This window comes from Cupressus sempervirens, chromosome 11 (genome assembly GCF_028749045.1).
Source record: "Cupressus sempervirens isolate cs-2001-9-10 chromosome 11, ASM2874904v1, whole genome shotgun sequence".
NCBI classification, from domain to species: domain Eukaryota; kingdom Viridiplantae; phylum Streptophyta; class Pinopsida; order Cupressales; family Cupressaceae; genus Cupressus; species Cupressus sempervirens.
Genome location: NC_143128.1, coordinates 219,915,554 through 219,940,930, shown reverse-complemented (window position 1 = coordinate 219,940,930; position 25,377 = coordinate 219,915,554). Strand labels below are relative to the sequence as shown.

The 25,377-nt window shown below is 34.1% G+C and overlaps 1 protein-coding gene across 1 annotated transcript; it reads right to left on the bottom strand.

Moving 5' to 3' along the window:
- Nucleotides 1-8,025: 8,025 nt before the first annotated feature.
- Nucleotides 8,026-8,692, bottom strand: LOC149528956 (uncharacterized). Its single transcript, XM_089808090.1, has 2 exons — nt 8,236-8,692; nt 8,026-8,135 (listed from the first exon to the last, which is right to left on the bottom strand). The coding sequence occupies exons 1-2, from the start codon at nt 8,690-8,692 to the stop codon at nt 8,026-8,028; spliced, it is 567 nt and encodes a 188-aa protein (XP_089664216.1).
- Between the last annotated feature and the right edge of the window lie 16,685 nt (nt 8,693-25,377).

Here is a 25,377-nt window from a genome sequence, read left to right as displayed (position 1 = left end):
CAACAATGCCCAACTATGTGAAATTGAATAGATTATCTATGTAATTCCTACTACACCCATCATTTGCCCTAATCAAAGGGTTTTCTTGACTCTTATGGTCATGGCATGAAAAATTGAGTTGCCCAATAGATAGGCTACCCCACCACAAATTCTCGTCATGGTAGATGGCTCCAATTACTCAAGAAATAAGAAAAGGAAAGGTATCTCAAACTTTTGTACTAGTAAAAATTCTAGGGAAAACCACCATGCACTATCTTGCTTCTCAAATTTATAGGGAGCATCAAGTTCATTCTCCTTCATTATGACATTAAAGGATACCTCTAAGATAAAGCCTTCTTGTCTCTCTTGCCATTTGTCATAGTTGTATTAAGGAAAGAGTTTTTTTTTCCTTTTAAAGCTTCAACACTCTTTATTGTTTTCATATGAAACCTAATGATTGGAAGTGATAGATTATTGGGTTCAAAAAAAATGATTTAAAGCGTAACCCTAAGCATCCTTTCATGTTTTGTAGTTTCTCTCTTAATGGTTCAATATTTTGAGAATTGTCAAGTGAACCCTTCCCACATGTTTCTATCCAATCTTGGACTAAGAACTCCCCTTCATCACAAAGGAGTTAAGAAAAATATTTTGATGACCAACTGCCAAAATCTCTTCACATAATTGCAAACTTGCATATCTAATAAGAAGAGAAAATTAGTGTAACAATGTTTAAAGACTCTCATTTGCAAGAAAATAACTCTTATCAAAGTTAGCTCAAATAAACCAAGTGTCTATCACAGTCTACTTTTGATATCAATCATAGAGATGCTAATGAAACCTTCTACATACAAAGATGATAAATCATGATCAAAAGGTTCAAAAAGAAAGGAAAGTAAACGTTACTACACTTAAAATAACCAATTACCATCCATGTAATAATTACTTACTAAAACTAAATTCAAAACAATTGCAAAATTCTTCAAATGACTAATTTGAACCTAAAATCATACCACATAGTAAATCAAAAAATTATTACAATTTGAAAACACAGGTAGATATTACTAGGTGACAAGTTGTCTATCACAAAACATCTTGGGTCTATTTATAGGGCTGTGCAACACAAACTCACAAATCTTAAATATCAGTGCTTGCAATAGCTTTTCCATTTTAGTTGTAAACAATATATTGAATGGATAATTGATATTTAACACTATACAAAATAGACAACTACCAAATATTTGAAGCCAAAATGTGAAGGGGGGCTTGAAATCATGACTATTAGAAGTATGAATAAGGCTCTTCCTACCAAGAAGGGGTGGAGAGTGTACCAAGATAATAAGGAATGAAGCTTTATTTGGAATATTAAATACCTTAATCATCTCCCCCTCTATTAGATTTTCTGAACTACCTGGTGATTGCCAATTCCTCGACCAATTGGAGTGCAGTTCAAGGGGCTAAAAAAATTCTTTAAAGAGGTTGTAGATAGAAAGTGGGTGATGGTAGAAAGGTGAGATTTTAGGAGGATGCTTAGATTACAAATTATCCTTTGCTAAATATATATAATGATGTTTCTTCCATTGAAAGATCCAAGCATACCTTTCGGTGCTTTTTTTTAACTATAGGAGAAATGATGGTTGGGTGAATCTTATAGAGGTCAATCCTAATCTTAAAAGTATCTAAATTTCTCTCAACTCTTTTTGTCTTAACCTAGACCTCGAAGACTCTATGGTGTGGGGAATTGAATTATGTGGGAACTATAAGGTGGCCTCATCTTTGAGAGTTGACTTGAAAGAGAATCAACCCCCCTAGGCCAAAGCATGGATGAAGGGGCTTGTGCCTAAGATTTAAATTTTCTTGTAGATTGCTCTTCAAAATAAAATCTTGACTATTGACAATCTTCATAAAATGCGATTTTGTATTGTTGACAAATGCACTTTGTTTAAGATGGATGGTGAAGATAGTAATCGTCTCTTTATTCATTACAACTACAACCATGAAGTCTGGAACGTCATCCTTGAGTACTAGAAAATTCACTGGGTTTAGCCTAAGAACCTCACAGAGTGTTTTAAAGGCTAAAAATGTCATGTAAGCTGCCCTAATACTCATTATCTATGGAATTTTACTCTCCCCCATCTTTGTTGGGGTCTTAGGAAAGAAAGAATTAATAGGATCTTTAGAGATAAAGAGTGTCTTGCTTGGATGGTAGGCTGTAAAGTTCTAAGGGTTGTAAAAGAGATTTTTAAAAAAAAATCTCAAAATGGAAATAAAAGGAATTTTAACATCAAAGATATTAATATTCTAATCCTATTAGAAACAAAGTTATTAAAAATAAAACTAGTAGAGAGGGAGTTATCTAGAAATCTCCTCCAATAGGATGACTCAAAGCTAATTTTGATGGGTCTGCTAAAGGGAACCTGGGGAGAGCTGGTTGTGGTGGAGTTCTAAGGGATCATAATAGTAGGGTGGTAGATGTTGTGGCTATTCCTATTGGATTATCTATTAGTCATAGGACTTTTTTTATTGTTAGGAAGACAATGGAAATTGGTTATCAGAAGCTATGGCTAGAAGGGGATTCTTTAAACAATATTAACATTTTGAATAATAATTATTTTGTGACTTGAAATATTGAAGGGATAATTGAGGAAATTACGAAGCTCCTTAATAGTTTTGATAATGTTCTTGTTTCCCATAATTATTGCGAAGGCAACAGGTTTGCTCACTGGATTGCCAACAAAGTTGTTGGTACGGACATGTTGTTGACGTAGGCAGATGACCTATGCATCAAAACCAATTTAAAGGAAATTATTCATTTTGATGTGACAAATGAAATGGAAGAGAGGATTTATTAATTATTTTGTTTTATACGAAGATTGTTGTGGCATTAATAATGGATTTATTAGTTTTCTGAGGAAGTACCTCCTCATAATCGCCCTCTTTTCTTGGCACATTTTTTGGGCATTTTTGGAAAGAGAGTTTAAAGGTTGCAATTTTTTTTGTTGCGAAGTGTTTTCTTTTTTTTTGCAGAGATCATTTTCTTCATCTAGTGATCAAGATGGTTGGCGAGCCGAGGAAGCAGGACCCTGCAAATTGCGAACACTAGAAGGAGAAGGTTGTGGTATGGGAAATTCTTCAAAAGGGTAAGGTTGTTGTTTACCTTGAGAAATTGCATGGTTTTAAGCCTCGTATCACTGAGTTCATCAAGATTTGGTTAGGGGAGAAAGCGTCTTTGCATGGGGTTATTGTGTCTCTTTCTGAAGAGTTCGTAGCTGAAATAAGTAAGCTTCCAATGGAGGGAATTAAATTTATAACAGAGACTAAATTTTTGAATGCTACACTTACGAAATTCCCGAAAACCCTTGAAGAAGAAAATAAATTGGTGAAGGAGGGGGACTTCTTTGATCTTGACCAGATTAAGGAAATTTGGCAAGATGTGTTATTATGCAATTGTGAGTACTTTATTTTGGATGGGAGTTCAAAAAGTGTGCATAATTTCCACTTTTTTTTTGAATCATTTCAAATACAAGGATAGGGTTTCTTTTCCCTTTTATTTGAAGAATTCCCCGTTAAGCAACCTTATTGCTCAAAGGAAAAAAGGGAGTAGACGCGTCCTTCATGAAGGGCTAATTCTATTAATTGAAGAATATTGTAAAGATAATTCTTTGAAGTTGTCTCCTTCGACATGGAAAAGAAAGAAAATTTCAGGGAGGCACACTTTGGATGAATCCACTGCAAAAAGAATAGACTCATAATGTGAAGATCAAGGAGATAAGTACAGAGAGAATGTAAACAAGGTTGAATAGTGATTTAGAAGGTGATGAGGAATATGTGAATATGTGAAATCTATTCAATGTATTTCAAATGTTTTAGATATATGGCTTCAAACACAAACACACATATATGTATGTTGTTTTTTTATCAAAGAAATGAACTAAGAAAGATTATTAGTAATAGTATGTCATGTAACACATTTGAATTATGGAAGGTTCTTCTTCAGCTTGACCAATAGTAAGATCATAAGATCTTAAAGATTTAGCTTGTAAAATTGACCTTACACTTCTCTAGATACTATTTATGGTGCACATTATTTTTTGGTTACTTTTATGTGTATGCTAGGGCACCTGATCTTGTTTATTGAATGATGTTTTGTAATGATAAGAGATTTCCACAATTTGTATTGAAGATAATGTTGCTCTTTGACTTGAATTTGTGCAAATTCTTGAATCAATATTCCAAATCACACTCTATGATCTATTGTCAAGATGATAGAGATCCAAACAATATACTAGACAAGTACTTTTGAGACTTTCATATTATTACAAGGTAATTGAGAACTACTTTCTTATTATAGTTTTTGGCTCTTATTATACTACTGAATTGAGGATTGTATATATTGTATAAACTTTTATTATATACCACTCTCACATCCTTATAATTTTGTGTATGTAAAGTAGTATGAACATTCTTAGCATTTTATTAAAATAATTTACTCTCAAAATCAGTATGTGATGGTGACAAATACAAGATGATAGTAAAAAATCTTATGTAATTTTTACCAGGAAAACAAAACTTATCAACCTACACCAACTATATGCAGATGGTAAGGATACACCATGTATTCATTAATATAACATTGTCTACATGCGAGTGGTTTAATAGGAGTACAAGATCATGGAATACGTTTAGGTAGAAAATATTTAGTCATAGAAAATTTGTCACATAAAGCATGAACAATAGGGTCAACTAAGTATTACCACATTTAACAAAAGTTGCTTGACATTCTATATACAAGTTTCAAAGGAAAACTTGAGTGTTACGTTAAGTATTGTATTAGATCTATCTAATTTCCACAATCTATCAATATTCTTAGTTTGTTTTATGGATCTTTTCTATTTACATTCTGATGATGGACGAAATATTGATGATAAAAATTGTTCACATAATCAAATTCAGAAAATAAACTAACAATAAGAATTATGCTGTCAACTATAGAAATAATCATTTATCCAACATTTGCACCTCAATAATGTAAAGTGTAGCTGATATTTATAAGATTAAAACCAGCCATCATTGTTAATTTTTAACTAAAATGTTTATTGAGATCACATCAAGTAATGTCAATCTGATTATAGGAAATGCAATAGATCATGTCTTGTAGAACACTAAAATATTATTCCTAAATACAGTCCCTAATTAAGGCGGTGTAATGGAATGCCTTGTCCACGCGTATGTTCCGAAATGGTGCATTCAAAAAGTATCATTTGGCTTTTCTGATGATTTCTAGCATCTCAGAAGTGAAACAATTAATTTATGGTAATAGCAGAGTCCTCAGATACAGAAATATTGAGACAATGAGATAGAAAGATTATTAGCAATGTCAACTTTTGTTTTTCACTTGAATTTAAAATCTTGTCAGGCTTGCAACGCCGATGATTGCCTTGTTAGAAAGGAGCATGTAAAGATTTAACGTATACGATACTGGGTCATCCCGTATGATCAAGTAAAATAAAAGCCTTCAATAAAAGGCCTGAGGATTCTATGTTTTACTTTCTGGAATATTTCAGATTTCCAATCAAACAACATTTACTTGGCATTTTAAATTTCATCTTTTCCACTCTACATTGTTTTCATGGCTAACAAGTATCCAACCACCAGGAAAAATCAAAATCACACAAAATGCATAGAAAGCAGCTGAAGTATTTGATTTCTCTGAAATAATTGTTGAGGGAGATGATAGGGGAAGGCATAGATGAAATGATAAGAATAAAATGGATATGGTACCTAATGGCGAGGTGAACATAGCGTCAAAGTTCTCTAGCTTATGCAAAACTGCATGCAAGCGAGACAATGTAGACTTACCAAAAGCTTTTCCAAGATAACCTGCCAATGACCTTCGATTTTCAGGGCACCCTCATTTTGAAACCTCTAATTTAGTCTTTTAAAACATTCCTTTGTATAGCAGCCCCACTTTCTCAAGTGATTTACCAACTTCTCTTTCTTTTCCTCTCGAGTGAAAGAGGGACCCCCCCCATCAAATGCAATGCCTTCATCCTTAAATGCAAACCCACCAGAATCGGTATCGTGGTAATTCTACTTTACATAAGCATAAGCAGCCCATACATTACTACATGCAGAAAAATCCCCAATCCTTTATGTGATGATGGATGCCAGCCTTTACCCAATTTAAAATCCGGCCTTCGTGAACAACAGATGCCTCAAAGAGATTCAACATATTCAAAACCTCTGCCATCAGTGACACTGGAGCACACATGCAAGCTCTAAGCCCCACAACCATGATCCTCCAATTTGTACATACAGATCAGATCCTTACGGCTTGAAGCCAAACTATATCCAAACCCATCTCCATTCAGAACCACACAGAATGTATATGGTGGCAATAAGCCACACTTGGACTAATGATGAAATGAGCAAAGAGTGGACGGTAGTTGAGCTGGTAGAGAGCTCCCACAAGGTCTTGGATGTGAGTCCTAGCTGGTCCACAAGAGCTGTAACTCTGTAGCTCAAGAGTATAGGTAACCCAAAAAATATTGTAGCAAATTGTAGCCTTTCAGTTACGCCAGTGGCTATGTGGCAACTTATATGCACCCATATCAAGTGTTAATAGTCTAAATGACTTATACTTTCATTACAAAAGGGTGCATATAAATTGCAGATGGGGCCTTCAGTTACTAGAAAGTGCATCAGAACCCCAAAACCCAAATTTTAACATATAAATCAAACCCCCAGAAAAGTTTCCTATGTCTATATTGAAACACTGGCCCGCTAACAACAGCAGAGTATACATGGAAATCTTAAAACTCTCATTTGAGTATCAGTTTTCAGGCATCGGTAAGTGCACCAAAATCCTAAACCAGACCTACAGGCTTGGGAGAAAACGACAATGGAAATCTTGTTTTCTGATGAGCTTCGTGACAAGCTAAAAATCTTCCATGTAACATGCAGTAGAAGTATAAGACAAGACAAAGTACAAAGCATGTAAAACCCATTAAGGCAAGAGATTACAACAATTGTCAAAATGATTAAAGAATATATCATTTTATATTGCTTGCAGAGACGGTACATATGTTAATTCAAACGTTGCATTGAATTTCCTAGTGAGATTTCTTGATCAGAAAGTTTACATACATTCAAAAAACAGGGATTCACAAGAATAACTTATTATTCTTGATGTTTATTTCATAATTTACACCATGGATTTATAAATGAAGTTCCTTTGCAATAAATTATAGTAAAGCAGGTGCTGCAAGTAGAACAAATTTATGTCTTAGACCATTTTCTGCCTAATTTATTCCTCTTGGAATCTGTAAAGTACTCTTAGATACAATTGAATATAACAAAATTCCAGAAGGAAACTTGATAAATGACTAGATGTTCATCCATCCGTACACAACCCTCAGCAGCAGTAATAAGACACAAATCAGGGTACCCTTTGATAGATTTCTTTTTGTATTAGGGTAACAATAGAGGATGTGTCAATAAGCACAGCTAGCATCAAACTTAGATTTGAACCCTGAAATCCACGGCCAGATTTTAATCTAACAGCTCCTTGAAATACACCTAAAATTTCGACCCCTTGATTCTTAGCCTCAGGGTCGAAAAACCTGCTACACCCACACCGAAACTTGATTTATCAAGATCATCAGGGAGTGCACAATGAAGCTTTAAATCCCGCATCTAAATACCAACCTTCAAGCACCACCACATGCACCAGTGAACCGAATGAAGTCGAATATACTACACCAAATTAAGTTAAATCTATACTCTAGTTTGTTCCATTAAGAACGCTAGGCAGTGGACATTGAAGCCATCAAAAACCCCCTAATGCCTACATTCAAATTCCAGTTCTCCAACACCATTAAATGGCACTAAAACCCCAACGAACAATTTTACGCATGTAAATCAAAGCATTGTGGTCTGAAGATAATTGTCCACATTCAAATCCTGCTCCCGAGTGATCATGGAAACCCCTAACTCCACCTCGGAAAAATGGCTTTCAAGAACAAGGAACTTAAACGCTACCCTGCTCAATTAATAACCCCGCAGAATATGCGATAAAACCTTTCGCCAGAATCCAATTTCTCTATACAATCCAAAATCCCTGAGGCTATGTCCAAATCCCTTTATCACAGATAACCAATCTGATATGCACCAAAACAAAAACTTCAACAGCGATAAAGAACAATGTAACAAAATCCCTACCTCTTCTTCCTCCACTGCTGTTTGATCCCACGGACATACCCTTTGCCCTCCTCATGCTCTTCACTTCCTCCAATAAATCAAAACTATTCCCCTTCATCTTCAGCTCCTCAATACAATAACTCAATAATTTGGCATCTTTCTTTACTCTTTCAACCTGCCTTTCAGCGGTCTTTTCCAAGCCCATTTTGTGCCTCATCCCAAATATCATTACGACCGATGCCACCACTGATTGCAAGCAAGGAATCCAGATCTTGCTGCAGGCATTTAGATTATCTGCTGCAGTACTGTATAGCAGACTTAAGGTCACTGCATGGTATAAGAAATAGAAGATGTGTAACCGCGTAGTTTGTTTTCGTGTGGCATCTAAGTAGGCTTCTTTGAGGGCAATTCTTCTGCAGATGGTTGCTTCCTCCTTCATCCATTGTTTTAACAGAAGCTTGTGTTGGCAATTCCCTTCAATTTCTTGCAAAGTATTCCTCTCTACTTTGGGATCCATTTCAGGAGGCGGGAAATTTAGCAGAGGCCGTTTTCTTGGTAATTCGATACAACTGATAAAGAAAGTTATGCTAATTTATTAGAGATTTAACTGCCAGATTCGTGGTAAATGCGGCAATTGTACGTTTTGAAGAAACCTACCTTCGGAAAATATATAAAATCTTGGCGAATCATTTATTTAAAAATAAATAAATAATATTATTATATTTTTTAAATATTATTTTTAATACCAATTTGTTTTGAATTATTATTTTTCCTAGAGAATATTGACAATTTTAAAAAATAATAAGAAATTTCAATAATTCTTAATTAATTATTGTGACCAATGTTTTTTTATTTAATATAAAAATCTTCCTATAAATTATCAAGTTATATATAGAAATCTTTGATGGGTTTAATGGGTGGATTCTATATTATTTTATTTAAAATATAATTTAATAATCTTCATTATATTGTATGATATATATGTATTGATAATATTTTTAAATTCTTATAGGCTCCAAAAATTTTCCAAAGCAATTGATGTCTATTGAGATCAACACTCTAAACGAAATCCTTTTTCCAAGCTAGGGTTGTTCTTGCACTAAAAGATCGACCTATCAATATTTGATACAACTATTAAACTTATAGAACACATGAGGTGGTTAAGCCATGTCACGAATCGTGAAGGGGAATGTTGGTAGTAGGTTGAAGGCCATTTATATTTGGCTAGAAAAATAAAATCAAGGTCAAAATAGATTTTAAAAATTTCTATATCAAGTTGATGGTGTAATTAAATATACTAATTACACTCCACATAAGTTTACATACGATAATGCATTTAAATATTACTTGTCTTGTAGATATGTAGGAGTTTCACAATTCATTTTAGCACGTGTTGGATAAAACTAAAATTAAGGTGGAGTTAATTGTCATCTCATACCTCTTCATATTTGAATCCACCTTGAGTGCTCCATTACATTATCATCCTCTCATTGTTGCGCATTCTTTATTACACAATGGTGGATGATTCACTTTTGGTGGATGTGTAATTAAACCTAGTTAGTGAAACATGATATGGTTATGATAGAAACTCATTATCTAGATAGGTAAACTAATTCCAAGATGTAAAAGTGACAAATAAATGGTTTCAAGTTAGACAGGTTAAGAAGTTACAAACAAGTTAATAAAGAATGAGTTCTTGAGTGATGATAGGTTAACTGTAATAGTGATAGGTGTCAAGGTTGCAATGACTTAGGCCAATCAATTATAATCCAGTGATGTGGATGTAATATGGAAGTGATGATGTGGCATCACAATGATCAAGATTGAGTTTGTAGAGAAGATTCTAGAAGAAGGTCGTGATAGGTCAAAACATGTTGACCTCTAGCACAAAATTCTATGAATTAGTTGGCATGGTCAAGTAAAGTGATTTGTAACATACTTGATAATATCTTATGGCAGCTAAATGTATGTGAGAAATTTGATTTTTCTAACATAATATGTGTAGGAATTTGTTAAGTTAGTGGAAGCAGTAAAACTAATATAAATAGGTAAATGAAGCACATGTTTTATGTTGATTGTGGTCTAATTTGTGTGTGAAGAAGTGGAAAGTACAGCCTAGCCAAGAAGAAGATAAGTGAGTTGAGAAGAGTAAGAGAGCTTATGATTTAGGAGCATCTTGGGTTCTTTGGCAATCTTACATCAACCAAAAAAAATCTTTTTATTTGTTCATGTTTGTTGTTCATGGAATGGCCCTTATTGTTTGTGTTTTTTCTTTTTCTTTTTGCATAGTTGGTTTCCTAGTGTGGACCTATCATGGATCCTTATCCTATGTTCACAAAACTTAATTCCATTATATATGAGAGTTAAATCATTTCTCATTACTCCTAGCATGTTCTTTCCTAATAGCTCAAGTAACATGTGATATTTGGCTTTGATGAGGTTTTTGTGTTATCAAGGCTTTCCACAAGCTTGGGGATCTCTTCTTGGCTAACACGTGGACCTATCTTTGTCCCTGTGGATCTTAGTTTGCTTAATTGTAAGGTCATTGAATTCTCCTTTGGGTTAGGACATATATTTTATAATAAATTACCTGACAGGCCAACTTGTGGTCTTGTTGGCTCTATAATTTGAGGTCTAGGATTAGGAAAGTAAATAATGAAGTTTGATATAAGGAAGATAATGAGAATTTGGCTCTGTAAGATCGATCTTCTAATCTCATAGGTTGTAAACTGAATATTTATGGATGTAACTAGATAAGCCTTATGCTTGGCATATTGTAAGAAGATTTTCTCATCACATCTATAATTGGATTCAATATAATTTCTTTTAGTTTCTTCAATGTTGTGTTGGCTTTCGAATGTAACTCTAGCGAGGGTAGCTTATGAGTGTCTTATTGGGCCCTCCTAGCCTTGTATAAGCTTTCTTAGAATGCTAGAATAACTGAGGGTGGGGGGTGAATCAGTTATCCTCAGGTCCAGATGTACCAATTCAACTTTTAACAACTTCAAACAATTTATTCAAACTCATAAATCCATTCAACCAATATAGAAACCAACTTATTCATTCATCACTTATCTCTTTTCCTACTATATGTTGAATAATAGAAATAAATAATAGTAAGCAACATGCACCATCAAAACAACATTCACACATGTATGACACCAAGATTTAACATAGAAATCCAATTTGGGAAAAACTACCAAATAACATGCTATCACTTTTCACTCTTCTAAAGTGAGCTCAGTTAAGAGCTAACCTTATTAAAGCTTACAAAACACACCATTAGGTGTGTCCCTATTAGAGGACTTAATCACCATGTTAGGAGTGTCCTAGTTAGAGCTCTTTAGATCATTCCATTAAAATGTCACCTTGATTAAAGGATTTACAATATGATTGTTAGGTCAACCTTGATTAAAAGATTTATACTGTCATATTACTTAGAAAGTAATAGCTAGTTTTGATTTGATGAAACACAACTCACTTTGCAAATTCAGATCTCCTTTTAGTTCATTTCTAGCTCATTGACTAGACTTCACCATATACTCCATCTATGATCTTCTTGGAAACCCTCCAAGCAATCACTCTTCACCAACTTTCTCATTTATCCTTTGCTACACTATTCTTCACTAGTCCTCTACAAATTTTCCAATCAACAACCATGAAACATCTCTTGTACCTCCTTAAATAGGTAACTTTGATTATTTTTCACTTAAACATCACCATAGATCTTAGGGTTTAATCATGTATTCGTTGATTTTTTCCATCATTTTTCCCTTCTTCTCCTTTCTTGAAACTTCTGGAAACTTCTCTTTGAACCATAGGCCACTTAACAAACTCAATTCATGCATTAAATATGACATCTCATTAATGCTTATCATTTACGTGTTTTGACCAATCAAAAAATTTAACTATGTTGGCCTCAAATCTTGATTCTTTCACAAAGTGTTATTTTGTTGACACTTAGTCATTGTTGTGTTCTTCAGCTTAGTCAACATTGTTTTATCTTGAAATCACTATTCTTTATCACTCATCTTACACTAGCTCGCTCAGCCTTCTCTATGCTCAGTCACTTCTATAGTTTTCTTCTTTAACTTTATTGGCCATAACTATCACTCGGTTAATATTATTTGGTCAACTTCTATTTAAGTTCCTTAATCTTTTGCTTCAACTTCTTCATTAACCTAGTAAAATTGCCACTCGATCAAGCTTAATGTTTTATCCAACTTCTCTTCTACACTTCAATTGATATGTCTTCTTCACTTTATATAATGATTAAACAACACACTATCTTGTCAGAGACTAACTAATTAAGTGCCCATTGTAATTCCATCATACTTATTCCTCTTTATTAAAAAAATTCACTAGTTCACCTTATTATTTTTTCTTTTCAAATCCTCTTCACCACCCAATCGATATGGAACTCTACACTGTTAGAAAATGTCTTACTAGTAAGGTTTAACATCAATGACAACATAACAGTTGTTTCAATTATAGTTTCCAACAATTTCCCTCTTTGGCATTGACAGAAATACCTTTAGTTATCATACAAATGCAAAGAATTCACTTAATTTTCACTTGTAGCTCTCTTTGTGATTTGTATCAAATCTTCATTAATATCCTTAGTTTCATTCTAATTCTCATCCATGCACTCTTAGATATGCTCTATCAAATTTTCTTCTTCTTTACACTTCTCCGATTATAGATTCTTCATTCTAAAACCAATTGTATTAGCTCCCTCTTTAACATATCTCCATGATGGTAACATAACATAACATACATCTCCTTTATCCATCTTCAAATATTTATTTTCTCCCTCTTTATTTGTAACATGACTAACATAATAACATATTATCCCTCTTAATTTACAACTTGTATAAGATGGTAACTAACATACATATTTTCCCTTTTTGATAATAATGCCAAAGACATCATTCACTCTGTACAAATCATCCTCTTGCCACTGTCTAACTGATTTGGAAATAATCAGTCACTCTTTCATCTTTATCTCTGACTGTATCACCATCTACTCACTCGCAACTTCATCCACTCATACAACTTTCTATCTTTTTATAGCTTTAGGAAACTCTTAAAGTGTGACCTCTTGCAACAATTTGTAAGATATTTTTATCATAACAATTGATGCAATGTTTCATCCCTTCTAGGTAAGTGCACAAAGTTGTGGTACCAAAAGGGGGGGTATAAGATGCCAATTTGTTTTCTTCTGAAATCAGTGATTTCTAAACTTCGACGAGAATTTAAAGATAGTTACACTAAAAATTTCAAGATATGACTTAAGAAAAAGTTATAGTCCTTTGAATCTAGTTTCTAAAATACTATTTTTAAAAAAAAATGGCGGAGTTTAAGGCTGTCAAAAAAGGGGGCCACAGAATCTGGTACTACTTTTTCAGTAAAAACATAACATAGTGTGAAGTGTAGTCCTCCTAAAATCCTAATGTTTTTTTGGGAATTTATTTAATCACTCTAATAAGAAATTAGCTAACACCATGTAGTTATCCATTTTTTGATATGCTTGTAGGAAAACATGTTGTAGGCTTTTTTGAAGCCACCAAGCCTTATAAATGAGAGGGGGGGAATCAGTTATCCAACTATTATCACAACTATCAACCTTAAACAAACTCAAATGTATGAGTAGTATAAACTGAGACCACAACAAGTTACTAATACATAATAACACCAGATATGTTAACTAGGGAAACCCTTGATGAGAGAGAAAACCTTGGTGGGGATGGTACCCATAAGATGATGTACTAATATAAATGTTCCTTGTTAGAGGATGGACCCTGTTAGGAGTCTATGAATATATTCAGTACATATGAGTCCCTATTAGGAGACTTTGAATCCTTGGTAGGAGATTCCAACCTTGTTAGGAGTTGTGACAATCTTTTTATGAGTTGTGAAAGATAGCTAGACCCACTACCCAAATAGCTTCAATGGAAAGACCAATGAATCCACTATCCAAATGATCTATGTATTATTCCTTGCAAAATAATAAAATTGTATTGTATTCTTCCTTCCTCTTTCTTTGTCTTGTCAACCAATCTTCTGCTCCTTCTGATCTTGTAACTAAATTACAAATCTCACATCCAATAATCCCTTGGATTGCTTACACCCATTCAGTAAGCACTCTTCTCCTTTTCACACATCACACTTCATACAATGATCAAAACAAACTAAAAATAAGGAAAACATGTTTCCTTTATACCATATCTTCATAATAATTCCTTGAGTCAACTGTGAGGCTTTCCCAATTAGTTATAGTAAGACAATTAATTAATTACAATTACAATAACCTTGTTGGGCCTCATAGTCTATACAAAAATTCACACGTGCGATACCAGGGCTTGCAAACTCGCTATGTTACCAACTAACTGTCCTCTATCACTGCCTAACTACACATCTTCTCATTGTATCTCAGATGTAAGATAGCAAAAAAACATCAGGAATTTCTTTCTGATCACTCTATCTCTAAACTACTCTTTATAAATTAGGTACAACTTCCATACATCTTTGACTTAGACTCTGTGCACTCGATCATGTCATCAGGACACTATGTCGAACATGTGCATGATTGTGCATCACTAGGAAATCAAAGAATGATACATCAATTTCCAATTTAATCTCATACACTTAACACCACTTCTTCATTTCATCTTCTATCATTTTACCAACCATTTCTTTTCTTAACACTACATCCTTCATATGATTTGGTAACTTACATAAATTAGTAAGTCAATATGCTTGACATTAATGATAATATAATAACTCATTTAATTCCCCTACATTCCTTTCAATGCTTTCTTGGTTAACTAACCACATTCCTCATCAATATCAATTTGGGTATTAGTATCATTTGTTGTAATAATATTCCCCTTGGTATTGATGGCAACCATAGTCCTACAACTCTACATGAGTTAGATAAGAACTCATCGAGTTTGAGCCAAAGTCCATCAAAATAAGGTTGATCACCTCTGGGCTTAGAGTTGGTAGATTCCTGCCAGAGTTGTCATGGACTAACCGAGTCCAGGGGTCCTCTAAACTCCCAAAGTTAGGAGCTATGGACTCTCACTAGCAACATGACTCATAACATGCAAAAAATAAGAAAATAAAATGGTTAAGTGAATTGTCTATACTTTGTATAACATTTATTTAACCTCAAAAGGGCATTTCATTCTTTGCTAATGCTTATGATAGAATGAAAAGAATAAGATAATAGTTTATGCAAGAGCATCCTGGGTGTAAGAGAAACCTTGCATCACCAAAAAATATTTCCTTTTGTTTCTTGAATATGGGTTGTCTCAATGCACAATTGTTATTTTTGGAGGCTTTCGACTTAGTAAGTTTGTCATATAATCTTAGAATTTACTAATTTTAGGAGTGAATGTTCATTCTTGATATATTAGCCTACCAAGTTTGGTTCAGTTCCATATCTTTAGTATTAATGAAGATATTGCATATTTTTGGTATGTAATTTTGGTAGTAAAACTTAAGGCTAAATTTTGAAGGCCTTAGATGCCCTAGTTGAGCTCACAAATGGGGTCGACTTGAGCTCCCACAAGTCAAGCCCTATAGATTAGAAGTTAAGGATTCTAGAATGGAGTCATAATAGGAAATCAATGCAATGGTTCATAGGTTATGGTCTTCTGAATTTGGGACAACCAACATTTTCAAAACAAATCTAAAATGTGTATTGAACCAACTCTATATGTATTTTTTTAGGGTTGGTCATCATTGAGGGTTAGGGTTGGACGTCTAGAAATTTCCCAGGTGGCATAAAATTCCCTATATAAGAAAGACACATAGATTATCTAGGATAACTTTGGGAGATAGTTTGTAGTTCTATTTTGGAAATTGTTGTAAGGAATGTTTCCATGTAGGTTTGCATATTGTATTTCAAATTTTTATAATTCTACATTTCTAGTGATAATAAGAGGCCTAAATATTGTTCTCGTAAATTGTTGTTATTCCTCTATTTCTATTATGTGTTTGTGTTATTAAGGGGAGAATTCTTCATCAATTGGCATCAAAGAAAGAGTTTCCAAGTATGTAAACATATCAATGAATGTGAGGCAGTTGCACTAGGATTGTAGTTTGAGATGAACATGTAGACAAATTGCTGATTGTGAGGCATTTTGCACTAGGGTTTTAGTTGAATCATGAAAAGTGCCTCCATAAAGAGAGAATGATAGAATAGTCACATGTATTACACCTAAGGTTTTAGAGCCCTCTAGAGACACATGCAAGCATTGGTAGAATAAATTTACAGAGGACTAAATATTTCCATAAGAGATGAAAGTAAGGATGAAGGAAAATATGAAGAAAATGTTGAAGAAGAGGTGGTTTGAACCCTAAAAAATAAAAGATTTTAAAGTTCATTTTAAAGATTAGAAAAAGACCTAAGTCTGAGGTTCCCACATTTCCAAGAAATCTTAACCTAAAGGATTTGGTCGATTGGATCAATGAATTCTAAGAATACTTTGAGTATATAGATATTGAGGATCTAGATAGGGTCAAATTTACAAAGGCAAAATTGAAAGGTCATGCAAAGATATGGTAGCAAGAGATTCAATTGGAGAAAAATAGAAGTGGAAAGCATAAGATCAGAAGATGGGATTGGATGATAGCTACATTGAAGTGATAATTCATTCCATTGGTTATGAGCTTTATTGAAGAAAATACAATCATTGGAGCAAGCAAGAAGATCTATTCAAAACTATATAGAAGATTTCTATCAGTTTATAGTTAGAGCCATCCATGCAAAATATGACAACTTGAAAGCTTCTCATTATTTCAATGGGTTAAGGCCAAGAATTTACGAGGAATTGAGTTATTCCAAATGAATAGTACTGAAGAGGCATACTAGTTTTCTCCAAGAGTTGAGGAAAACGCGAACAAGAAGTTTGATAACAAGAATAGTGGTAGAAGTTATAGTGGGAGATCTAGAGGATGACCTTATGGAGGTCAAAACAATAATCATGAAAAAAATGACGTGGCTGTTAGTAGCAGTTAGAACCAAAGAGAAAATAATTCCAATCATTTCATGATCAAACTAATAGAGATCATACATAAAGAGGAAGAGGAAAAGGATTTCATAGAGGAAGTTCTTGTAGAACTTGTCTAATGTCCCCTTGCTAATTTTATATGATATTTAAAGCCTCTAATCAGATTTTAAATCAAACAACCAATATTTAAAAAGATCAACCAATTTCTCAATACAACCCAAATCAGGTATGCCCGAAAGAGTGCCAAAATCTTCACAGCTTCACATATTATTAATAAATATAAAAGTAGACATTTTAAAGAAAGTTTTTCGGAATAAAAACCCAAAAAATGACATTTTCATAACTGTATAGAGTTTACACAATAGCTCCCAAATGGAGGACAAAAAAAATGCTCATTGGGCTCTCGAAAACAACACAAAATAGCCTAGAAACACCACAAAACACTAATATTCTATCAAAGAAGTATAACCACGACCCAATAAATGTATTCAACTCTATTTTAATATCTAAATTTTTGCAATACAATAGCAAACCAAACTGATATGAAATACTCAACTGGAAACACCAAACTCTTACAAGAAACACACTTGAAAACTCACAAATTTGTATTGTTCAGCACAAGGGAAAACTTTACATGAGCTTGCACATGGAATGGCCTCAAAATACCACCCTTAGCCTCCCTAAAAACTTGCAAACTCCCATCCTTGGGTCTTCTTATCCATAGGTTTGGCGGCCTCTGAAGAACAACAAATCAATGAGCAAAAATCAAGTTCTAGAATGAGCCCGAAATGCCTCCGAATCCCTTTAAAAGAGGGCATAACCCTAACTCATGACCAAGAGGGATCAATAAAACACATTTTAATAATAATTTTCTTTTATTAATCCATTGGTTTTCAAAGATTAGCCCCTTTTTCCGAAACTTCACTTTTTGAGCTTGCCCGCCTTAGCAAAAGTTATTATTTTTAATTATTTGAAAAAGGGGACATGACAAGTCCTCCCCTACCAAAAATTTCTAGTCCTCAAGCAATGAAGGTTGGGATGCTCAAGAATATGTGCTCCTTCCCAAGTTGAATCCTCCAATGGTAATTCTTTCCATTTGACCAAATGCTCTATGATGCTCCTATTTCTCAATCTTTTCTCTCTTGTATCCAAAACCTCTTCTAGTATCAAAACTAATTTCCCTTCATCAAGAGGTGGTAATTTTGTAGATACTATGGTTTGCTGGACTAGAACCTTCTTCAAGCAAGAGACATGAAAAAAATTATGTATTTTGCTATTTGGTGGGAGCTACAATTCATAAGCTACCTCTCCTACCTTCTTGATGATCTTATAAGGCCCATAGAACCTTGGCTTGAGCTTCTTTTCCCCACTCCTCTTCAAGGTGCTTTGCTTATATAGCTGCAACCTAACAAATACCAAATGTCCCACCTCAAAATATCTTTCGGTCCTTTTCCTATAAGCATACAACTTTTGTTGGTTTTGTGCATGTTGTAGATTATCCTTGAGGGACCTTATTATGTCTTGGATTTGCTTGACGAAATCACTTACTGTAGGTACTCTGCTATCTGAAAGTAATAGATCAACAAAGGAAAGGGCATCATAACCATAAAGAGCACAAAAAGGAGGCATACCAAGAGACATGTAATGACATGTATTGTAACAATACTCCCCTAGGTCCAACCATTTCACCCAAGCATGTTGTTGATTTGAAACATAGTTCCTCAAATATCCCTTTATCCATTTACTAACTATCTCTATTTGTCCTTCTATTTGAGGGTGATAGCTAGCACTAGGAGTGAGTTCAGTTCTACCAAATGAAAGAGCTCCTTCCAAAAGGAGCTAAGGAATCTACTATCTCAATCACTGGCAATGTTTCTAGGCAAGCCATGTAATCTAAAAATTTCCTTGAAAAATAATTTAGCCACTTGTGATGCCTTGAAATCAGATGTGATGGGAAAGAAATGTGCATACTTAGTTAGTTTATCTACCACCACATATATGCAATCCTTACCTTGAACCTTGGGCAACCTAGTGATGAAGTCCATGGAAATTCTTTCCCATTTTTGTTCAGGAATAGGAAGTGGCTGCAACAACCCTGCAAGAAAAATTTGCTCACTCTTGTTTTGTTGGCATACCATACATTCCTTAATGTGTTTAAGGACATCCTCCTTCATACCCTTCCATGCAAACCACTCTCGAAGTTTCATGTATGTCTTGAAGTATCCTCGATGACTAGCCAAGTGTGTGTCATGAAAGGCCCTCAATATCCTCTCCTTAATTTTTGATCTCGGCACTAAGAAGATCCTGTTCTTGTAATAAATCAATTCATCAACAATCTTTTACTTGTTATCATCCACTAACTTATCCAAAATCTTGGTGGCAAAGGAATCTTTAACATACTCTGAAATTATGGAGACTTTCCAATTACTAGAGATAGATGTTAAGGAACACAAAGTGGGCTTTCTTCAGAGAGCATCATAAACCACATTATTCTTTCCTTTCATGTATTCAATATCAAAATCATAAGCTTGCAATTTTCTTACCCATTTTTGTTCACGATCATTCAAATCCCTTTGGTTCAAGAAGAACCTGAGGCTATTATGGTCTATTTTTACAATGAATCTCCCACATACCAAATATTGTCTAAACTTATGAAGTACATGCATGATTGCGAACATTTCCTCATCATAGATGGAGTAACCTTTCTTTGATTGACTTAATTTTATACTCTCAAATGCTATTGGATGTCCCCTTTGAGTTAGGAAAGCCCCTATACCTTCTCCAGAAGCATCACATTCAACAAGAAAATGTAAAGAGAAATTTGAAATTGCAAGCACAAGGCATGAACTCATTACCTCCTTAATCTTATGAAATGTTTTTTGTGCCTCTTCTATCCAAAAAAAAGCTCCTTTCTTTTTCAAATCAATCAAAGGGGCAGCAAGCTGAGAAAATCCCTTGGAAAATCTCTTATAGTAGCTACACAACTTGAAGAAACCTCTTAACTGTGCAAGATTAGTGGGTGGAAGCCAATCCAAAATTCCTTGGATTTTTTGTTGATCAACTTGTACTCCTTTAGAATTTATAATGTGTCCCAAATATAAGATCTCTATCAAACCAAACTCACCATTTAGATAGCTTAGCATAGAAGGATTGCTGCTCCAAGATTCCCCAAATAGTGTCTATGTGCTTTATACGCTCTTCCTATGTTTTATTATAAATCAAGATATCATCAAAAAAATACCAATTTTTTTTTTTGAAGATGCTTGCTAAAAACCTTATTCATACAAGATTGGAATGTTGCTAGTACATTAGTGAGGCCAAATGGCATAATAAGAAATTCAAAGTGCCCATAGGGACATCTGAAAGTGGTCTTTTCCACATCTTCCCTCCTCATTTGGATTTGATGGTACCCTAATCTTAAGTCAATTTTTGAGAAGTATACAACACCATGTAACTCATCAATGAGTTGATCTATGTGTGGTATGGGATACCTATTTTTTATGGTCTTCTTGTTTAGAGCCTTGTAGTCTATACACATTCTCATTGTACCATCCTTTTTCTTGACAATTACCACAAATGATGCAAATGGACTAGAGCTAGGCCTTATGAATCCCACATCTAGGAGTTCCTTAATAGTTTTTTTTTCAATTTCTTCCTTATAACCCCTTGTATGGAAATATGGAGTTGTTATAATTGGTTTGGCACCTAGTTCTAACTTTATAACATGCTCAAAACCTCTATCTAGTGGTAATCCCAGAGGCAAATCATTGAAAACTATACTATGCTTATCAAGAATATTTTGAATTTCAAAATGGAAATTACCTTGATTCTTTGGAGAGCTTGATGGATAGATTATGACTCTTGCTGCCCATACTACTTGTCCTCTTTGAAAAGTCCTCTCCATCCCCTTTGCAGTGACCACCTTAGGTGCTCCATTCGATAAGCCTCTCGATAAGACTTCTTTCCCATTGGAATGAAATTTAAACTCCATAGTTTGATGGTTCATGTAATAGTCTCCAATAGAGTGAAACCATTGGACACCCAATACAAGATCTGTCTCCCTAATGCCAACAATATAGAAGTCATCACATAACTCATAATCTCCTAAAGTCATCTTGAGTTGTTTCACCACCCATGTGCAAGGCATAGTGAATCTATTAGCTACTATAACATTGAATCCCTCAAAATCTTTTTCTTTAAGCCCTCTTTTCATGAAAAATCCCTCATCAATAAAATTTTGAGTTGCCCCACTATCAAGAAGAACTATCAACCTTTGCCCTGCTAGTACCCCTCAAATTTGAAAGGGATGGTATCTTGGGACTCCTGATAATGCTACTAAAGTACTTTCCTTGCAGATTTATTTTTCCTTCTCTTCTTCTTCCTCCTTCTTAGTATCATGAAATTCCTCATGCTCATCTGAATCAGATTCTGAAGCAACTTCAATACAGTGCACTTGACCTTTCCCCAAACATTTGTGTCCTGGAACCCATGGTTCTCTACAAGTGAAACAAAGCTTTTTCCTTCGTAATTCATTCCTAATATCTTCATCTACCTTATTTTTTGCTACATTTATCACATTCTTTGGTGGTATTACTGGAAAATTCTTTTTCTAAAAATTCCCCTTATGTTGCCAAAGATTTGGAGTTTTTTGATTAGTGACTGGTTTCATAGGCACACAAGTTTCAAGCTGCAAGCTTCCTGTAAGGTTGAGGGTGAGAAAGCCTTGATTAGACCCTTAATAGAATCTTCCAAACCATCAAGAAAAAGATAAACAACCCTCTTTTAATTCATATTAAGTACCATAACAACCACTTTTTGAAACTCTTCTATATACTCATTAACTGATTTGGTTTGCTTCAACTTTGACAATTCTTTAAAATACTCTTCATCATCCTTGAGGTCAAATCTATCTATCACTCTTTGATTGAAATCATCAAATGTAGTTACCTGATCATGACCTTGAGTAGTCATTCCGTGATACTACCAATCATAGGCTACATCTTTGAAGTGTAGACTTGCAAATTCAATGACATCACTCTCCTTCATGAGTTTAAGTGTGAAGAAGGTCTATAATTTTTTTAGCCATGATCTCATTGAAATTTTATTTGTTCCATCAAAAGTAGGTGTTGTAAATTTTCTTATTTTATTTTTGAGCTCTCTTCCACTTATGTCATGCTTCCTCCTATACTCTTTCTTGGGCACCAAAGTGTTCATCATATCCACATATTCTCTAAAAGGAACCAAACTACAAAAGTCATCATCTAAGCCATTGTAAGTAGCTCGTAATGCAATCAAGTTACCTGTAACCTCTTCCATAAGACTAAGGGCTGGATTTGGTACTAGTGGCTCATTTGTAGGTAGGAAAATAGTTTTTGTTGATTTAGAGGGTGTGGGTTTCATATTTCTTGGCTCCTCTAAAGTTCTCCCTTTCTCATTAGTAGATGCAACTCCTTGTAGTTTTTCTATCAATATCCACAAAGCCTCTCTAGTTTCTGCCAAACTATCCACTATTTGCTTTTGAGTATTTTGGATGTCCTAGAAGAATTTCTTTGACATCTCATGTAGGTAAGCCATACTTTTTCCTTCCTTGGATTTTGTACTTCTACTTTTAACTAGAGGTTTGATCAAAATTTCTTTATTCTTTTCACGCTGCAAATATCTCTTTTCTCTTTCACTTGGTTGCATGCAAACTTCTACAAACCCTCAAGCTAGCAAGATCATAACTCTGATACCACTGCAATTCCCCCTTGCTGATTTTATATGATATTTAAAGCCTCTAATCAGATTTTAAATCAAACAACCAATATTTAAAAAGATCAACCAATTTCTCAATAAAACCCAAATCGGGTATGCCCAAAAGAGTGCCAAAATCTTCACAGTTTCACTTATTACTAATAAATCTGAAAATAGACATTTTTAAAGAAATTTTGCCAGCATAAAAGCCAAAAAAATGACATTTCTAGATCTGTATAGATTTTTCACAATAGCTCCCAAATGGAGGACAAAAATAATGCTCATTGGGCTCTCGAAAACAACACAAAATAGCCCGAAAACACCACAAAACACTAATAATCTATCACAAAAGTATAACCATGATGCAATAAATGTATTTAGCTCTATTTTAACATCTAAATGTCTACAATACAACATAAAACAAAACTGATATGAAATACTCAATCGAAAACACCAAACTCTTACAAGAAACACACCCGAAAACTCACAAATTTGCACTATTTAGCACAAGGGTAAACTCTGCACGAGCTTGCATATGGAATGGCCTAAAACTACCATCATTAGCCTCTCTAGAAACCTGAAAACTCCATAGGACACATATGAGTTTTTTTCCCTACAGTGTACGAGGAGTGAGCATATGTTATATTTTCTATAATTCCAAAAGATGGTAAACAAGAAGTAGAAGAGGTACCTATAGAAGTTGCAAATTTGTTAGAAGAGTTTTAATATATTGTATCTAATAATGTACCTAATGGATTACCATGAGTAAGGAAGATCAACTACCAAATTGAAATTCAATACTAGGAGCTAGTTTTCCAAACAAGGCAACACATAAAATGACACTAGTAGAAAGTGAACAGTTGGATAAACAAGTGCATGATTTATTGTAGAATGGGTTGTCTCGAGAGAGTGTGAGTCCAGTTATTTTATGATTAGCATTTGCACCAAAAAAGAATGGAGAATGGAGCATGTGTAAAAAATACCAAGCTATCAAAAAGATCACAATCAAGTACAAATTTTTATTGCCACAAATGGATGGTATTATGGATTGCTTGAGTGGAGTAATGTATTTCACAAAGATAAATATGAATAGTGAGTACATCAGAGAATGAGATCAACAAAAGACTACATTTACGATAAAGGAAGGATTATACAAGTGGTTAGTCATGCCTTTGGGCTAACCAATGCATTGAGCACTTTCATGTGTCTCATGAATGAGGTACTAAAGCAGTTTATGGGTAATTTTTTCATTGTTTACCTAGATAAAAATTTGACATTTAGCAAGATATTGGAGGACCATTTGATGTACATTAATAAGGTGTTTGATAAGTTGATAGAAGAAAATTTGTTGATACATTTGAAAGAAGTGCAATTTTTTTAAGGAGTTGGTGTACTTGGGACTTGTAGGTTTAGTAGAAGCTCTAAAATCTGAAAGGTTGTATAGAAATGTTGCACTTGATAGGAAAAAGTGGTTGGATTTCATAATTCAAGATTGAATAATATTTAAAGAAGGCTTGTTGTACATTCCAAGAAATTCTATGAGAGATAAACTCATCAACCAGTGACATAATGGAGGTTTGGGTAGACATTTTGACAGATAAAATCATTACTTTAGTTTCTATGAATTATTAGTGGCTATAATTGCAGCAATATGTTAAGACATTTGTATAGAGTTGCAGAGTATCTATGGGGTTGTACATAAGCCATCATGTAGTTCTTCCCACCAAACCAAGTTCACTTTTGGGATTATTCATGGATTCCGTACATATTTCTTGTCCCTACACTCCTCATGCCCATTAATAATATTGTATGAAGATTTAATAATGAATTACATATAGGTATTTGGGTCCCAAACAACCAAGTGCTCTAAAGGGAAAGTTGGGATCCTGGTTCTTTCCATCATACTCTAAAATTCCTACGTTAAATTCTGGTTCAGAATCATCTAATCAAGTTTTATACAATTCTCATTATTATCTTTATAGTTTCTCAACCACATACCAAACTTGTTTATAAAAATATTCCTCAACAATATAAATTGAGTTTTCCATAGGGAGTTACTCATACAAATATCCTCCCAAAATCTAATCCTATTCCCATCCCCAATGACCCATCTGATACCCTTCGTCAGGTGTTTTTGACTATTAAAAATATTGGTCCATATTCTTGATCTTGATGGGAGGTCATTATTAACAAGGCAGTACCCAAAAATATTTCTCCTCAAGTATTTAGCCTTCATGATCCTACACCACCCTACCACATTCCAAACCAACCTTCATCCAACCTTTGCGATAAGCACCTAATTACAATCTTTAATTATTCTCAAGTTTGAACTTGTTAATCTTCTTAGATCATTGGACATGTAATAACACTTCCATGAATTCAATATATTTTTTCTAAATGCAACAATAACTTACTTTTATATTGAGTATAATTCATGAATAGGCATGGC